We start from the raw sequence: 18,297 nt of genomic DNA, 5'->3' as shown, positions 1-18,297 counted from the left end.
TCAGGCTCGAGGATAAGGTTTTATGTACCCATGGATGCACAACAGCCTAATGACCCCCAGCTGCGGCTCTGGGGATTTGATGAGGTCCTGATGTACCAGAGTCTGTCCACAACTGGAGTGGATGAGGATGGAGACCCAAATTCCATCTACGTCTATCAGGGTTGTCACCTGCCCAGTTTAATATTTGGGAAAAAATGTAAAATAAAGTGAAACTGAACAGAACTAAAACTGGAGCATAGGCTCTGAAGCAACAAGGCCTGGTCAGGGATTGTGTGAGAAAGGGCTGGGATCCCCCATTGCTCCAGAGCCCCAAAACCTCTTTTCCTTCCCCCGACCCCCCCTGCCCCCTTCCTGGGTGCCCTTCCTCCACACTCCCCTTCTTTCTTCCCACCGCTCTCAGCCCATCCTGGCATATCTACTCCCCTTCTCCTCCCCTCCCACTGCTGTTTCCCTGTCACCCATGGACTCCTGAGAGACAACCTCCTACGCTCACCTATCAAAAGATGGGCTCACCTGACTGTCATACCATCCATGTACCTCGTAGTTCCCCTGTTTACTGGACTGTATCTAGAATTGTACCAGCTGCAAAGAGTCCCCTTCAAATGAGGAAAGGTGTGAATGCTCTATTTATTCATTAGTTTTAATGCATCCAATAAGGATAAATTAAACTAAATTTTATAAATCACATTTTTTTCAAAATGGCCGACATCAAATACACGCACGTCCAGAAATGACATCGGGGAAAGACATGAAGCAAAAAGCCGGGCATGGAAACCTGCCAAAAATTACAGGCTGAGTAAAGGTCCAGAGTTATTACTACTCGGGTTCTGTAGAGACCCCACAGCTTCTAATAACCAGGGCACAGGAATGCTTACCCAGTGAGGCCACAGTGGCATAGTTCTCCTGCATGACCTCCCTGTAGAGGGCTCTCTGATCAGGGTCTAGCAGAGCCCATTCCCCCTCCGTGAAGTACACAGCCAGCTCCTCGAAGGTCACCAGCCCCTAAAAAAACAAGAGTCGCCCACTCAGTACCTGCTGCCCAGTGACACCACCAGTATTCACAGGAGAGAAGGGCCAGTAGAATGAATGCTCTGGGAGGGACGGTAGCAGATTCGCATCCCTATCCCACTCAGAGCAGCCAAGAGGGTGAGGGGAGAAAGAGAGAGCCCTTTGTCCCGGCCAGCACACAGAGGGAACAAGGGTCTTCACATTTATCACACACCTATTAGCCAGGGGCTGATACAGGACATGGAATCCCAGCAGGAATCCCAAACCCATACCATAAAAAAGCAATAGATATCAAATGAAGGAAAGGGGAAGTGGTCAGGAAAGAATATAAATCAGCAACTGGGAATTGTAGAAAATTCCTAAGGGAAGCAAAGGGACAGAAGGGGGAATCTATGGCCAGCAGAGTTAAGGAAAATATGAAGGGTTTTCTTGTAAATATATTAACAAAGAATCCTAACAATGGTATTGCTCAATTACCATAGAATTATCAATGATAATACAGAGAAGGCAAAAGTGTTCAGTGAATACTTCTGTTCTGTACCTGGGGAAAAGACACAAAGATGATAGTAATATTATATGATACTGACACTCTCTACATTCCAGTAACAACTAATGAGGATGTTAAACAGCAATTATTAAAGTTAAACATATTTAAAATCAGCAGGTCCAGATAACTTGCGTTCAGGAGTTTTAAAAGAATTGGCTGAGGAGCCGCTGGACCATTACAGTTGATTCTCAATGGGTCTTGGAACACTGGGAAACTTCCAAAAGAATGGAAGAAAGATGGTCCTGTGCGAATACTTAGAAGGTTTCAAAGAGATGACACAAGAAATTATAGGACTGTCCATCTGGCATTGATACCAGACAAGATAATGGAGCATCTCATAATTATATTAATAAAAGATTAAAGGAGGGTAATATAATTAATACCAATCAACATAGGTTTAGATCCTAGCAAACTAATTGCATGTCTTTTTGGATGAGATTAGACGTTTGGTTGATTAAGGTAATTACATTGATGTAATATACATAGACTTCTTTAAGGCATTTGACTTGATACAGAACAATCCTTTGATTAAATCACCAGAAAAATTCAAAATTAACATTGCACACATGAAAAAAATTAAAATGTGGCTGATAGGTTTCAAAACGTAACTGTAAGTGAGGAACCATGGTTGAGTAGGTGTGTTTCTAGTGGGATCTCACAGGGATCGGTTCTTGACCCTGTGCTATTTATCAACAAGCTGGAAGAGAACATAAAGTCATCATTGATAAAGTTTGCAGATGACACAAAGATTGGGGGGAGCGGCAAATAATGAAGTCTATCGGTAGGTTCAGGCTCTGGGAGTGTGGAAAGTTTTCTCGGGGGGGGTTATTTCCTGTTCTACAAACAGGGGAAGTCCCACTTCCAAACCCCATGAGTCTGTTCCTCAAAAGCAAGCCCCAGATACAACTAATTCCAGCAGAATGGTCACACTGTCTTCTCCCTTTCTCTACATTGTCTATTTCCTGCCCCCCTCCTCCCACCTCCAGCAGCTCCCATTCTCCTGTACATTTACTGTCCCTCTCCCTCCTGCCAGAACCCACCACCAGCTCCCAGACAACTTCTTACCTGAGCTGGTTCCTCTGACGCCATTTCCTTTCCCCTGGGAGGATGGGATAATCCAGAGCAAAATGTGGATGTTATTCTGCAGCCTGTCAGGGCGAGAAGGGCAGTTGGAGTGATTTCAGAAGGGGTTTTGTCCATTTCACATCCTCCATTCATCCCAGGCGTTCTCCCTGAAAACATACATTCCAGGTTCTGCTGCACTGAGAAACACTTAGGGTACGTCTACACCAGACCGATACAGCTTTGATTTCCTACTTTTGAGAGGTCTGAATTTTGCTGAACTCAACATGCTGGAAGGGCACAAGACAGCACTGGGCACCCTTAGCGCTGCATTAAGGAAGTTGTCAGGGAAAATGGGTGTTCAATAAAAAGAAAACAATGGTTCCCCGCTCCACATGCCATTCACACAGGTCACAGTGTGGGGCAGCAGCTGGGACTGGGTAACCAGGGGCTGGGCAGTCTCCATGTAGGAGATTTGCTTCTCCCTTTCCCTCACGTGCCCCTTCCATGCCCCACTGCCAGCAAAGACTGGCCAACCTGGGGAATGGCTCAAGTCAATTATTCCCTACCAAACAAGGACAAAGCACTGCAGATCCAAGGGGTAGGAAACACCCTAAATCTGAGGAGATTTTAAATTGACATTGGAGAATTAAGAAAGAAAATGGGGCAAAAGCTGAATGGAGAAATTGTCAATAATTTGAGAGAAAAGAAGAAGAAATTGACATAGATTTTATATCCATATTTGATAATTATAACGGAATCAAAGAGAATTTTATAAATCTTTCAGAGGGAAGTGGCAAAATCACAGGGGATTTCATGCTCCCTCGCCCCTGTAATTTCCTGACTGCTCCCAACTCACACTGTCTCTCCCTCCATCGTTGTCCCTCCACCACTCTTCCCTGCCTGGCACCTCCACACCCCAGACACGCAAAGGGAAAACCCATGGAGCCAGTCTCTTCCCCTCCTCAATCCCCAGTTATGCCACTAGGCAGATTCTAGCAGGAGATCAGTGGCTTTGGTGCTGTTAAGGCAACTTGGATTCCGCCCACAGGTGCATTAACAACAAGTAGCAGATTCCCAGGGGCTGTGAGATACGAGGCTCCTGGTGACATTTGTGCAGAGTCACTTTTCTGACCATGTCCTGGTCTCTCTCAGTCACCTGGAGTCTCCGGCTCAGCAGTTGGGGTTGGCAGAGCCTGGGGCTGCCTTAGGGGGCTCGTTCCAGCCACTGGAGGAAGTTCCCTGTGTCGCTCTGTACCTCAGGGGAACACCCTACACCCCCATGTTCATCTTTATAAAATAATTGTGTGGTATCCAATGCAAAGTTTGTCATGTTGAGTGTCTTTGGAAGGCTCAAGATGCACTGAGCATTATTGTTATAGTGACATTATAATAACTGTTACAGTAATGTTATAGTAAGATTATAATTTAATGTATATTGTTATGAGGCTGAAAATGTAACCTCATGGCTAAAGCAAGCCCATGCAAAAACTCTCCAAGAACAGAGAGGCAGACGAGTTCACACCTCGTCAGGGCATGGATGGGACAAACCCAGCCCAGCTTCACAGGAACAATGGACACTGGCTTAGGCAGCAACAAAAGAATCTGTTACACCCTGGAGGGAGTTACCCCCTTCCTTTGGGCAGTATGGGACTGCAATGAGGTAATGCTCACCTGACTCTGAAGGGGGGGAAGCCATGAGGGAATAAAGGACATGATAAAAGGGAGAGACATTTTGCCATGCTCACTCTTTCACCAACATCTACAGACACCACCAACACCAAGCGACTGAAACGCTGACCAAAAGAAAAGGAGTACTTGTGGCACCTTAGAGACTAACAAATTTATTAGAGCATAAGCTTTGTGAGCTACAGCTCACTTCATCGGATGCATTTGGTGGAAAAAACAGAGGAGAGATTTATATACACACACACAGAGAACATGAAACAATGGGTTTATCATACACACTGTAAGGAGAGTGATCACTTAAGATGAGCCATCACCAGCAGCAGGGGGGGGAAAGGAGGAAAACCTTCCATGGTGACAAGCAGGTAGGCTAATTCCAGCAGTTAACAAGAATATCAGAGGAACAGTGGGGGGTGGGGTGGGGGGGAGAAATACCATGGGGAAATAGTTTTACTTTGTGTAATGACTCATCCATTCCCAGTCTCTATTCAAGCCTAAGTTAATTGTATCCAGTTTGCAAATTAATTCCAATTCAGCAGTCTCTCGTTGGAGTCTGTTTTTGAAGCTTTTTTGTTGAAGTATAGCCACTCTTAGGTCTGTGATCGAGTGACCAGAGAGATTGAAGTGTTCTCCAACTGGTTTTTGAATGTTATAATTCTTGACGTCTGATTTGTGTCCATTCATTCTTTTACGTAGAGACTGTCCAGTTTGGCCAATGTACATGGCAGAGGGGCATTGCTGGCACATGATGGCATATATCACATTGGTAGATGCGCAGGTGAACGAGCCTCTGATAGTGTGGCTGATGTGATTAGGCCCTATGATGGTATCCCCTGAATAGATATGTGGACAGAGTTGGCAACGGGCTTTGTTGCAAGGATAGGTTCCTGGGTTAGTGGTTCTGTTGTGTGGTGTGTGGTTGCTGGTGAGTATTTGCTTCAGATTGGGGGGCTGTCTGTAAGCAAGGACTGGTCTATCTCCCAAGATCTGAGAGAGCGATGGCTCGTCCTTCAGGATAGGTTGTAGATCCTTGATGATGCGTTGGAGAGGTTTTAGTTGGGGGCTGAAGGTGATGGCTAGTGGCGTTCTGTTGTTTTCTTTGTTGGGCCTGTCCTGTAGTAGGTGACTTCTGGGTACTCTTCTGGCTCTGTCAATCTGTTTCTTCACTTCAGCAGGTGGGTATTGTAGTTGTAGGAATGCATGATAGAGATCTTGTAGGTGTTTGTCTCTGTCTGAGGGGTTGGAGCAAATGCGGTTATATCGTAGCGCTTGGCTGTAGACAATGGATCGAGTGGTATGATCTGGATGAAAGCTAGAGGCATGTAGGTAGGAATAGCGGTCAGTAGGTTTCCGATATAGGGTGGTGTTTATGTGACCATCGCTTATTAGCACCGTAGTGTCCAGGAAGTGGATCTCTTGTGTGGACTGGTGCAGGCTGAGGTTGATGGTGGGATGGAAATTGTTGAAATCATGGTGGAATTCCTCAAGAGCTTCTTTTCCATGGGTCCAGATGATGAAGATGTCATCAGTGTAGCGCAAGTAGAGTAGGGGCATTAGGGGACGAGAGCTGAGGAAGCGTTGTTCTAAGTCAGCCATAAAAATGTTGGCATACTGTGGGGCCATGCGGGTACCCATCGCAGTGCCGCTGATTTGAAGGTATACATTGTCACAGACTAACACGGCTGCTACTCTGAAAGCTGACCAAAAGAGAGAGCCTGACTGAAAAGCCAGACTCTGGTGAGAAGCATCTAAGTTTTTAAGGACACTGAAAGTGTTAAGATCAGGTTAGAATGAGTTTTGCTTTTATTTTATTTGGCCAAATCTGACTTGTTATGCTTTGACCTATAATCACTTAAATCTACCTTTATAGTTAATAAATCTGTTTGTTTATTCTACCTGAAGCAGTGCATTTGCTTTGCAGTGTGTCAGAGATTCCCCTTGGTGTTATCTGGACCAGTGATCTGTTAGGCCTCTCCAATCCTTGACGCTGGGATCCAGCCTTACCCTGCTCTACTGTAAGAGCCCCTACTCCTGGGCTGGTCACACACAGCCTCTGGCATGTCAGCTGCTCCCAGCTACTTGCAAGCGAATGACACTAGCCAATATCCCCGGTCCCAGAAACAACCCTGGGAACCTTCGTCTTGCAATGTCTAGTTATGCCCCCTGGACACTGCAAGCTCATATAGGCTCATCAATTTAACAAAGAAATTGTTATGTACCAGGCTTGTTCTCCCAAGGGGGAGTCTCTGGGCTGCTGCTCAAGTGTATAATCAGGGTTGCATTCAAACACAACGATGTCTCTGGGTCTGTAGACAGGCTGTACCCCATTTATTCTTCCATTCTCCACTTCTGGGCTTACACACTGCGCAGCAAAAGCTGCAGTAGACCAAGAAGTTATTGAATATCATCTTCTAAATCACTTCCAGTTCCCATTTCAAGATGGGACAGACACGAGGATCCTGAGCAGAGGAAGATAAAAGTGTTCTGCTTTCTACTTTAAGTTACAGAAATTCCCCTCAGCCAACACATGGCTCTTGCCAACTTGGGTCACTTCTCGCAGCTGGTGCAGTTTGAGGAATCCTGACCCCCCCAATGCATTGTGGGATTGCAGCACACAGAAGGGCTATGGAGACAAAGGCAGCCAGGGAGGAAGTTGCACGCCAAAGGGCCATGGAAGAAAAAGAGAAAGAGTGAAAACAGCAACTGGACCTGCTAGGGAAGAAGAACCAGAATGCCCCAGGACCCTAACCATTCCAAAAATTCACAAATGGGAACACTTATGTCCTACAAACAGTGAAGACAATGATATTGCTGAATAAGCTTCAAAAGGCTGTATGCAATACATGAAATCCCTGATAAGAGAGCTCCTACCCTGATCACAAAATTAACTGAGAAATCGTGTGATCATCCAGGAGAGCCGGAGAATGGCAGAATATTTTAACAGATATCCTCTTTGGATTAGCCATCAACTTTACATGTGAAGAAGGGCACCAGTTGATTGGACAGCCTTACAGACAATGTGATATTTCTGGCATGCGTGTTGCATGGAGCAGTGATGTACCCATTTGTGAGCATATTCTGTGTCATCCCCAATGGAAGACTGACTGGCAGGTTCATGAAAAACTTCTCTTATGGGTCAGCTGTAACTTACACATGTGACAATGGTAACCAGCTCACTGGAGAGGCCTCGGGGCTCCCTTAGGGGGCTAGTTCCAGGCACTGGAGGAAGTCCCTGGCTGGGGATGGAGGAGGCTTTAATGAAGGTCTCTCCACAGCACAGATCCTGCTGAGGATCAGCAGCGGCTAGGCCTGGGCTCCCAGATCACAAGGGAGGCAGCACCGTCCCACCCAAGAAACTCAACCCTGATATCTTGGGTAAAGAGAGACAGAGAGAACAGCCTCCCCTCCCTTAGCAACAGCCAGAGCCCTCTGATGACAGCAGCTAAGGACACCACTTCCCGGATCTTATCGGCTCCTATGTTAATCCAGAATCGCTCCTTTTTCTTCCTTGCAGCGACTCTGGAGTCAATGAGACCAGAAATGTGACGTTGGGGAGGGAAAGACGCCAAAATCTGTTTAAACACATCCTGGGAGGGGAGGTTCCAGGCCTTCCCTTCTCCCCCGCTCCCCACATCTGGAGCAAAGACTCAGGGCAACTATCTTTCCTCCAAACCCTGAACATCCGACATCTCACTGAATGGGGAGAGAAACAAAATTTGGGTGATTTTATATTAGTATTTGATCAATGGAGAGAAAGTTATCACTGCCCTGACTGGCCACTCACACAGCCCTGGACAAAGCTGCTTTAACAGGAGACGGGAGGGGATGGAGGAGCCAGACGATTCAATAAACTTCCATGTCCTGTCATTGGCTAATAATGGCCACCATGGACCCACCCCAGAGGTGGCTGGGTCTCAGCACTGCAGGAAGAGACCCCTCATGGTGACCGTTCACCACCAGCTCTGGGGACCCTTTTGGTGAAAGCAGCTATCGGAATGTGAGAAGTTAGTACAGGAGGATGGAGCGTCTCAGCTGCTCTGGGCAATGCCTGCAGGGGGAACAGGGACCCACCCACGCACAGAGCAGCCCGCTGAGGGGAGTTAATGTCTCGCACCGTCTGGGGAAAGGAAATTCAGCCAGGGTCTGGGAGACACTGGATAGTGTAAGGCCTGCCTGGGATGTGTATCTGAAAGGGGGCAAGTCACTCTGATCAGCAACCCTGTGGATTTTAATGGAGACAAAGGGGGAAACAAATGATTCTCAAATGTGAGGAGGAAGGTTGATCACTGGGGAATTTAACGCCTCTGCAACCTCCGTTATGGAGAATGACTCAGGGCTACAGGGTCCCTCCAAAAAAGGAGAAGGGTCTGCACATGAAAAACAAGGGGAACTCCTACAAGCTGGAAGGGATTTTTTAAAATCAATAACTGATAATTATCTGGAAATGGCAAATTCTGAAATGTGACATCAGTGCTCAGTAACTAAAAAGAAAAGGAAGCAAATATGAGAAATTTCCACAGAACAGAGAAAAACAGAGAAGTTTGAAGGATTGTATATCAATAGTTGATACAAGGTAAGAGATAATATTTGAGTGGATTTCATATTTGATCATTAGGGAGAGAAAGGGCAAAATGCGCAAGGATTTTACAGCAAACAATATTCACAAATGTAAGAAAAAGACAATGTCAGATGATTAGATGGGGAAAATCTCAGGGGATAATAAATCATAGATAACGAGAGAGAAAAATGGGGCAAAATGTCCAGGAATTTTCTGTCAATATTTCAGAACGGAGGAGAAAATGGGGCAAAAACTAAACATTTCCCAATACAAGAGAAAAACAGCAACATCTGAGGGGACTTTACGTCGACATTGAAGAACGGGAGGGAAAAGCGGGAACATTTCAGGGGATTTGTGATGGATGCAGCTGGCCTTTGCCGCTCCCTACAAGAGAGCCCACAAGATCACAACATCCTGCGCCAGGAAACAGCCGAGGTGGGTCCTCTGGGTCTCTCTAGGGCCTCCACAGGCCTCCCAGAAGCAGCCACTGGGAGCAAAGGGGCGGCAGGGGCCCAGCAGCTCAGGCCCTGGCCGGACTGAAGGAGGAAAGCCGGGGGGCTCTTCCCGGGCCCGGTGAGAGAGAAGAAGCGAGGATGGCGCCCCGCGACAGGGCTGCAGATACAAGGGCCCTGTCGGAGGCGGCCCAGGGAATCGCAGCGATGGGCTGGAGCGGGCAGGACATGGCTGCTGGGTCTAGGGTCCCCAGGGTGGAGCCTGGGGCAAAAGCCGTGGCCGAGACCCGAGGACTCAGCGGGGCAGGCGAGGGGAAGCGACAGGGGTTTTACACCCCGACGGGCTCATTCTGGAGCGGCGGGGCGGAGGCGGGAGGATTGTATCGCTCTGGGAGAGGGAAGAGGTGAAATCGGGGGGGATTTAACCCCCCGGCTGGGCCCCGGCTCTTCTCCCCCCCCGTGATGTCCTGGCTGCACGGAGATGGGTAAATCCACCACAGCTCACACGGGCTCCCGCCTTGTCCCGGGCAGCCCCCGGCCGGCGCAGGCCCAGCGCGGGAGCCGCCCCCGGCGGGGATCCGGGGCCCCGGGGACGCGGCGCAGAGTCGCTCCCCGGCCCGGCCCCCCGGTTACCTGGTCTCCGGCCCGGCCCGGCCCGGCCCCGCGGGGAAGCCCCCAGGCTGGACGCCGGCGGAGGGGACGGGGGAGGCGCCCAGATTCCTCCCCTTGGAGCCCGGCTGCCCGGTGATGGCGGCACCGCGGGCCCCGAGGCTCCGTGCAGCGGGGTCCGGCCCGGCGACTTACGGACCGAGCCCGGGGCGGCCCGGGACTTCCTCTCCCGGCACCCCGCGGGCTGGGGCCAGGTCAGACCCGCCCCCATCGCCCCGCCCCGCCAGGGAGCGGCCCAGCCCCGGTGCGTCCGGAGCCCCCGCGAGCAGCCCCCGGCCCCGGCCCCGGCCCCGGCCCGACTCCCCCTCGGGCCCCAGACAGCGACGTTACCTCCGCTCCCGCCCGCGCCGCGGCTCCAGCCCCCCGCCGGGCCCCGCCCCAGCCGCTCCCGCGCCGAGCACGGCGGGGCTGGGGAGGGGGCGGGGCCGGGCCGGCGCCTCCCGCCGCTCGCTCCCGTCGGCTGAGGCGCCGGCCCGGGGCTGGGCACGTGCCCTGCTGGCCTGGGGCCCCCGGGGCAAAGCCGGCGGGGGCGGGCAGAGGCCGGGCGGGGCAGGAGCCGGGGCGAGAAGGGGGCGCGGGCGCCGGCAGAGAAGCCGGGGGCGGGGGGCAGAGAGGATAACAGTGGCCGCGAACGGGGTGAACCGTCTGCCCCGGCTCGGGAACCGGGGTGGGTCGATGGTTCCGCCGGCCTGTAGTGTAGGAAACTACCCCCTGTGGGAACCGGCCGCCTGTAGCAGTTACTGAAATGTAAGGAAAGAAAAGGAGGACTTGTGGCACCTTAGGGACTAACAAATTTATTAGAGCATACGCTTTCGTGAGCTCCGATGAAGTGAGCTGTAGCTCACGAAAGCTTATGCTCTAATAAATTTGTTAGTCTCTAAGGTGCCACAAGTCCTCCTTTCCTTTTTGCGAATACAGACTAGCACGGCTGCTACTCTGAAACCTGAAATGTAATGGATTGTAGAAAACTGCTGTTGTAAAAGACGGGTGTCTGGTGTAGCAGATGCACTGGTGTGTTGTCCCCTGCACTCATGGCAGGACTCAGTGTTATCTAGACCATCCCTGACAGGTGTTTGTCCAGCCTGCTCTTAAAAATCCCCAGTGACGGAGACTCCACAACCTCCCTGGGCAATTGATTCCGGTGCTAAACCACTCTGACAGGAAGTTTTTCCTGATGTCCAACCTAAATCGCCCTGGCTGCAATTTAAGCCCGTTGCTTCTTGTCCTATCTTCAGAGATTAAGAAGAACAATTTTTCTCCTTCCTCCTTTTACAACCTTTTATGTACTTGAAAACTGTTCCCATGTTTCAATCTTCCCTCATAGGTCATGTTTTCTGGACCTTTAATCATTTTTGTTGCTCTTCTGTGGATCTTCTCCAATTTGTCCACATCTTTCCTGAAATGTGGCGCCCAGAACTGGACACAATACTCCACTTGAGGCCTCATCAGCGCGGCGCAGAGTGGAAGAATTCCTTCTCGTGTCTTACTTAAAACACTCCTGCTAGTGTATCCCAGAACTATGTTCATTTTTTTGCAACAGCGTTACATTGTTGACTCATGTTAGGCTGTGATCCACTATGACCCCCAGATCCCTTTCCGCAGTACTCCTTCCTAGGCAGTCATTTCCCATTTTGTATGTGTGCAACTGACTGTTCCTTCCTAAGTGGAGTACTTTGCATTTGTCCTTACTGAATTTCATCCTATTTACATCAGATCATTTCTCCAGTTTGTCCAGATCATTTTGAATTTTAATCCTATCCTCCAAAGCACTTGCAACCCCTCCCAGCTTGGTATTGTCCGCAAACTTTGTAAGTGTACTCTCTATGACATTATCTAAATCATTAATGAAGATATTGAACAGAACCGGACCCAGAATTGATCCCTGCGGGACCCCACTCGTTATGCCTTTCCAGCATGACTGTGAACCACTGATAACTACGCTCTGGGAATGGTTTTCCAACCAGTTTTGCACTCACCTTATTGTAGCTCCATCCAGATTCCATTTCCCAAGTTTGTTTATGAGAACGTCACACAGGACAGTATCAAAAGCTTTACTAAAGTCAAGATACACCACATCTACCGCTTCCCCCCCATCCACAAGGCTTGTTACCCTGTCAAAGAAAACTATCAGGTTGGTTTGCCATGATTTATTCTTGACAAATCCATGCTGACTGTTACTTATCACCATATTTTCTTCTAGATGTTTTCAAACTGATTGCTCAATTATTTGCTCCGTTATCTTTCTGGGTATACAAATTAAGCTGACTGGTCTGTAATTCCCTGGGTTGTCCTTATTTCCCTTTTTATAGATTGGTACTATAATTCCCCTTTTCCAGTCTTCCACGACTTTTCAAAGATAATTGCTAATGGCTTAGATATCTCCTCGGTCAGCTCCTTGAGTATTCTAGGATGCATTTCATCAGGCCCTGGTAACCTGAAGACAACTAATTTGTCTAACAGGTTTCAGAGTAGCAGCCGTGTTAGTCTGTATTCGCAAAAAAGGAAAGGAGTACTTGTGGCACCTTAGAGACTAACAAATTTATTTGAGCATAAGCTTTCGCTCAAATAAATTTGTTAGTCTCCAAGGTGCCACAAGTACTCCTTTTCTAATGTGTCTAAGTAATTTTTAACTTGTTCTTTTCCTATTTTTGCCTCTGTTCATCTCTCATTTTCACTGGCATTCACCATGTTAGACGTCCAATCAACACCAATCTTCTTGGTGAAAACCAAAACAAAGAAATCATTAAGCACTTCTGCCATTTCCACATTTTCTGTTATTGTTTTTCCCCCCTCATTGAGTAGCAGGCCTACCCTGTCCTTGGTCTTCCTCTTGTGTCCAATGTATTTGTAGAATGTTTTCTTGTTTCCTTTTATATCCCTAGCTAATTTGATCTTGTTTTGTGCCTTGCTTTTCTAATTTTGTCCCTACATATTTGTGTTATTTGTTTATATTCATTCTTGTAATTTGACCAAGTTTCCACTTTTTGTAGGGCTCTTTTTTGAGTTTTAGATCATTGAAGATCTCCTGGTAAAGCCAGGGTGGTCTCTTGCCATCCTTCCTATCTTTTCTATGCAATGGGATAGTTTGCTCTTGTGCTCTTAATAATGTCTTTGAAAAACTGCCAACTGTCATCAATTGTTTTTCCCCTTAGAGCTGCTGCCCATGGGATTTTACCTACATGGAATGTAATGGAAACCATGGGTAAAAAAATGCTATGTTGACCCTCACTGCTTGCATAGCCTACCACCCACTCTGGTTCAAGGTGCAAAATTCAGATGTGGAGCTATGAGCAGATCACAGGATTGGGAGAGGGGAGACCAAGGGCCCAAAGTCCCATCATTTACACTAATATTAATCAAGTAACCGTACTGAAGCCAATCGGGTCACACTAGTGTAAAAATCAGTATAAGTTAGAAAAGAATCAGATCCTGGGCTTCTATTCCTGGATCTAACACAGACATCCTGTGTGACCTTGCATTGAACACAGTCCTCACCTTTGCTTTAATAGTGGGCTTCCGAGAGCTCCCAGAAGTCCCCTCCAGCACATTTCTATAATTTTGAGCCAGTCTCTGAGTCTATATTTCCTCAGATGTACAATGGGAATAACAACAGATAGGTAAGTGCTATCTCAAAGAGATATTGTAAGGCTAAATACACATCTGTAAACTGTAGAGAATCTCAGATGGAAGGTGCCAAATAAGTGCAAAATATTACCTGGATATCAAACTCCCCATAATTCAGGTGGGGAGTGGTGCTTAGCTCTGGTCTACACTAGGAGTTGAGGTCGAATTTAGCAGCGTTAAATCGATTTAACTCTGCACCCGTCCACACGACGAAGCCCTTTTTTTTGACTTAAAGGGTTCTTAAAATTGATTTCCTTACTCCACCCCCGACAAGGGGATTAGCGCTGAAATCAGCCTTGCTGGGTCGAATTTGGGGTACTGTGGACACAATTAGATGGTATTGGTCTCTGTGAGCTATCCCAGAGTCCTCCATTGTGACCGCTCTGGACTGCACTCTCAACTCAGATGCACTGGCCAGGTAGACAGGAAAAGGCCCCCAAACTTTTGAATTTCAATTTCCTATTTGGCCAGCGTGGCAAGCTGCAGGTGACCATGCAGAGCTCATCAGCAGAGGTGACCATGATGGAGTCCCAGAATCGCAAAAGAGCTCCAGCATGGACTGAACCGGAGGTACGGGATCCGATCGCTGTATGGGGAGAGGAATCCGTGTTATCAGAACTATGTTCCAGTTTTGGCTTACAGGGAATTAAAATCAACAAAGGGGGTGGCTTTGCGAGAAACTGAATGGCCCCCTCAAGGATAAAACTCAAAACCTCAAGGATAGAACTCAAAACTGGGTTTAGCAGGCCGCTGATTTCACAGAGGGAGGGAAGGAGGGAGGGGAAAATGAATACAAAACAAATCTGATCTATTTCTTGTTTTGAGCCACTTCATCTATCTTTATACATCTTGCTGACAGCAGACTGTGCAGTATGACCACTAGCCACCATCATCATCTTCTGGGTGCTTGGCAGAAGACAGTGCAGTATGACTGCTGGCCATTGTCTTCTGCTGGCTGCTGATTAAAAGCCAGTGCACTGCCGGTAGGACTCAATTGCCATGAGACAAAACTTAAAAGGGAAATGACCTGGCTGAGTCACTCCCATGTTTGCCCAGGCGCCCCGACCTCATTGAGGTCGGTTAAAAGAGCACCCAGACTACGTTGACGATGGCTACCAGTCATACTGCACTGTCTGCTTCCAAAAGGTAATAAACTGCTGCTGTGTAGCAATGCAGTACCACGTCTGCCAGCACCCAGGAGACATACGGTGATGCTGAACTGAGCGGGCTCCATCCTTGCCGTGGTATGGTGTCTGCACAGGTAACTCAAGAAACAAGGCGCGAAACGATTGTCTGCCCTTGCTTTCACAGAAGGGGGGCCTGACGATATGTACCCAGAATCACCCATGACAATGTTTTAGCCCCATCAGGCACTGGGATTTTTACCCAGAATTCAAAATGGGCGGCAGAGACTGCGGGAACTGTGGGATAGCTACCCACAGTGCAACGCTCCGGAAGTTGACGATTGCCTCGGTACTGTGGACACACGCCACCGACGACATGCACTTAGAGCATTTGTGTGGGGGGGACACACAATCGACTGTATAAAAACGCTTTCTACAAAACCAACTTCTATAAATTCGACCTAATTTCGTAGTGTAGACATACCCTAAGACTTGCTTTCCATGGGATCTTACCTACCAACTCCGTGAGTTTGCTAAAGTCTGCCTTCTTGAAATCCATTGTCTTTATTTTGCTGTTCCCCCTCCTACCATTCCTTGGTATCATGAACTCTATCATTTCATGATTACTTCCACCAAAGCTGCCTTCCACTTTCAAATTCTCAACCAGTTGCTCCCTGTTTGTCAAAATCAAATCTAGAACAGCCTCTCCCCTAGTAGCTTTCTCCACCTTCTGAAATAAAAAATGGTCTCCAATACATTCCAATAACTTGTTGGATAATCTGTGCCCTGCTATGTTATTTTCCCAACAGATGTCTGAGTAGCTGAAGTCCCCCATCACCAGCAAGAACACAAGGTTGTTCTTATTTGCTGACTTGTCCTAACTTGCTAAAAACTGCTAGCTGATGTAGCTAATTCCTACAGATAGTAGTTTCTTACACCATAGGATGTGTGAAACTACTATTTGTAAGAATTTTGTTACCATTAGCAATTACTGATAAATAAGGTTGTTCTTATTTGCTGACTTGTCCTAATTTGCTAAAACTTTACAGTGGTGTGGGATGGAAGTATAAAATGTTCAGCTTCCAAATGACCTGGCCTGGATTCATTGTAGTGGGACGCTGGACATGTGGAGGATAATTTAAACTCTTAATTTCCTTAGGGTTCCCTTTCCATATACATCTATGCTGGTGCGAACTCTGACCATTACAGTTCATCCCCTCAGCAGGTAGGCATAGGCAGCAATCCACTTATCCTGTTGCCTTGACTGAGAGAGGTTTCTGATCAAAGGGAGCGTAGATTCCAGCCAGCTCCTGGGGGTAATATCTCATTGGAGATGCAAGGGCTTGTTGAGAAAGAGATTTTGAAGTCTGTAGGGTAAAAATGAGCCAGATGGTTTTGTCTCCATGCAGCTATATCTTATTCTCTGGGGATTGGGTAGAAAGGAGAGAGAAGTATTTTTCATTTCCTATTTCCCTTACTGAAGACCAGCTAAACTCACCTGAAATTTTTCCTGGCAGAAGCAGTTCCTATCTGTTTATTACAGGGTCAAAACATGGCTGCCATCACACAGAGGCATTAGTGGTGATGGAGGTGAGAAGAGGGCCAAAATGCCCTTTCCTTCCCCCAAACACTCCCATGCATGTGGAAGCTATAATGTTGCTGCTGCCTAAATACCCTGATGGCAGACGGGGAGGGGCCGACGGTCCTGCCACCTGTTCTTAGCACCCCAGAGGAGCCAGGCATTGTGTGGAGTGTATGCTGTTACACCCATTCTGTACTGGTGAGGGCAACCCTCACTCCGCAGTGCTCCTGGTGGCCCCAGGGCTTCCCCAGCTTCCACCAGCACAAACACCGCTTCTACCACCACTGCCTGAAGATGTATGACCTTCTCCTCCTCCACACCATTGCTCAAGCTTTAGAGCCATAATTTGAGCCTGCAGTTGGTAAAGTGCTCATGATCTCTATAAAACATGGCATAGGACGATTATAACTGTTGCTACTGAGGATCTCAAACTCAGACAAACCTTGGTGAGGAGGCAAAGAGTTCGACTGAAAAACTGACATGGTGTTTTCAGTGAGGTGAATAGCTCTTTAGAGGTTCAGGCTTCTCCCACAATCAAATGAGCCAGTGAAGCAGCCTAGCAAAAGAAACCAACCTACCCTGCTATTTACATTAGGAGGAGAATTGATGCTGAATAGTGCAGTTGAGAGAATACTATATGAACAAGTATCACACAGAAAATATATTTCACTGCAGTGCTTTCCTCAGAAATTAGGGTGTGTGTTGAAAAATACAGGGGGAGGGGTGAGGACCGATGAAGGGCGAAACTGTTAGGGCAAAGGTGGGCTGTATGGCACCATAGTAAAAACTGAAAAATGTTTCACAACCATTTTATTAGATTTAACTGATGTTTTTAAATCATCACACAAATTATAGTTGGCTATACAAGCCTACTATGAAGCACTATACTTATATCCTCCTTGGTTTCTTGTAATTTTGCACAACTCTGTTAATGAATTTCTCGAATGCAGTGCATTCATTTTTGGTGGCTTCTCATGTGTCAGGGACTGCCAGTCCTTCATGATATGCTCATGATCAGGCCCAAGGGGACTTCTTTCAGAACACAAAATTCTATTCAATGAGGAAAAAGAACATTCAACTGTAGCTGTTGTGACAGGGAGTAGAAAGAGATGAATTCCTATTTCTTTCATCCCAGGAAACATAGCACAAAAATTGGGTCAAACCATTAGCGATGATAAAGAAGAAGTTGAAATCAAACTACATTCGTTCATTGTATGATATTCCACTCTGTGTTCAAATTCTCTATTCTGTCCTGTTCACATGGCAGCCCCATTGCTGGTAGGGCCTCACTCCACTCAACTGTCGGTGTTTTATAAGACAGACATCTGTAAAAGCTACGTAAAGGTTGATGGAATCCAAAAGTTGTTGTAGAGATGTAAGAATCAAGTCAGTGTACTTTACTTTTTCAGCTGGCTTAACAAACACTTCTTGTCTTCATTTAAGGAGTTAATATAAGTGCCCTAATTAGTCAACTTCTGAACTGAAGTCTTTGCTTCTTCCAGTACATTTTCAGTGGATATCTCTCTGATTGATCCAAGTGTAGCTTCCATTGCTTGACCGAGATCTACTACTGTTGTAGCAGATGCCTGGATGGCATTGTTTAATGACCCAAGTGGTTTCAACAGTAGACTTACAAGAGAGAATGGTGATTGTCTTCTCTGAACTTAGCAGCAAAAGTAGTCCACCAGCCTCACTACTTAGATCTGTCCCATCTCAGCAGAAACTTTCCAAAGCCAATAATAATGGTTTCCATAATTTTAAGACAACAGCCAAGGACCGCTCATGAGAAAGCCAGTGGATTTTCCCAGGTTGGACTAATTTGAACTTCTGTCCCAATGTATCTTCTATATTTTCCAAGACGTTCAGTCCTTTGGACTCTTGCTGAAAAAGAGTATAATGAAGACATTAAATGTATAGCTTTTTAAATGCCTTTTGAAGATTATGCAGCTTGTTGGAGTAGATGGCCTCTGCCATGTATATTGGAG

The 18,297-nt window shown here is 47.2% G+C and overlaps 1 protein-coding gene across 9 annotated transcripts in view; it reads right to left on the bottom strand.

Annotated features, from left to right (window-relative positions):
* The window catches only part of LOC119863814 (zinc finger protein 665-like), a 113,981-nt gene extending 103,783 nt beyond the window's left edge, over positions 1 to 10,198 (bottom strand). For 3 of the 9 annotated variants that reach the window (XM_043505776.1, XM_043505775.1, XM_038420983.2), the window contains exons 1-3: positions 9,947 to 10,198; positions 2,621 to 2,703; positions 876 to 1,002 (exon numbers count right to left, since the gene is read on the bottom strand). In XM_043505776.1, the coding sequence (XP_043361711.1) occupies positions 876 to 1,002; positions 2,621 to 2,703; positions 9,947 to 10,193 (457 nt within the window). In that variant the 5' untranslated portion in view covers positions 10,194 to 10,198. Of the gene's footprint in view, positions 1 to 875; positions 1,003 to 1,485; positions 1,550 to 2,620; positions 2,704 to 9,946 lie in introns of those variants that run through there. The other 6 variants (XM_043505774.1, XM_043505777.1, XM_043505779.1 and 3 more) reach the window with 5 other exon arrangements.
* Between the last annotated feature and the right edge of the window lie 8,099 nt (positions 10,199 to 18,297).

Source organism: Dermochelys coriacea, chromosome 11, assembly GCF_009764565.3.
Source record: "Dermochelys coriacea isolate rDerCor1 chromosome 11, rDerCor1.pri.v4, whole genome shotgun sequence".
Classification (NCBI taxonomy): domain Eukaryota; kingdom Metazoa; phylum Chordata; order Testudines; family Dermochelyidae; genus Dermochelys; species Dermochelys coriacea.
Note: the sequence above shows the minus strand (reverse complement) of the source record. Positions and strands in the feature narration are given on the sequence as shown.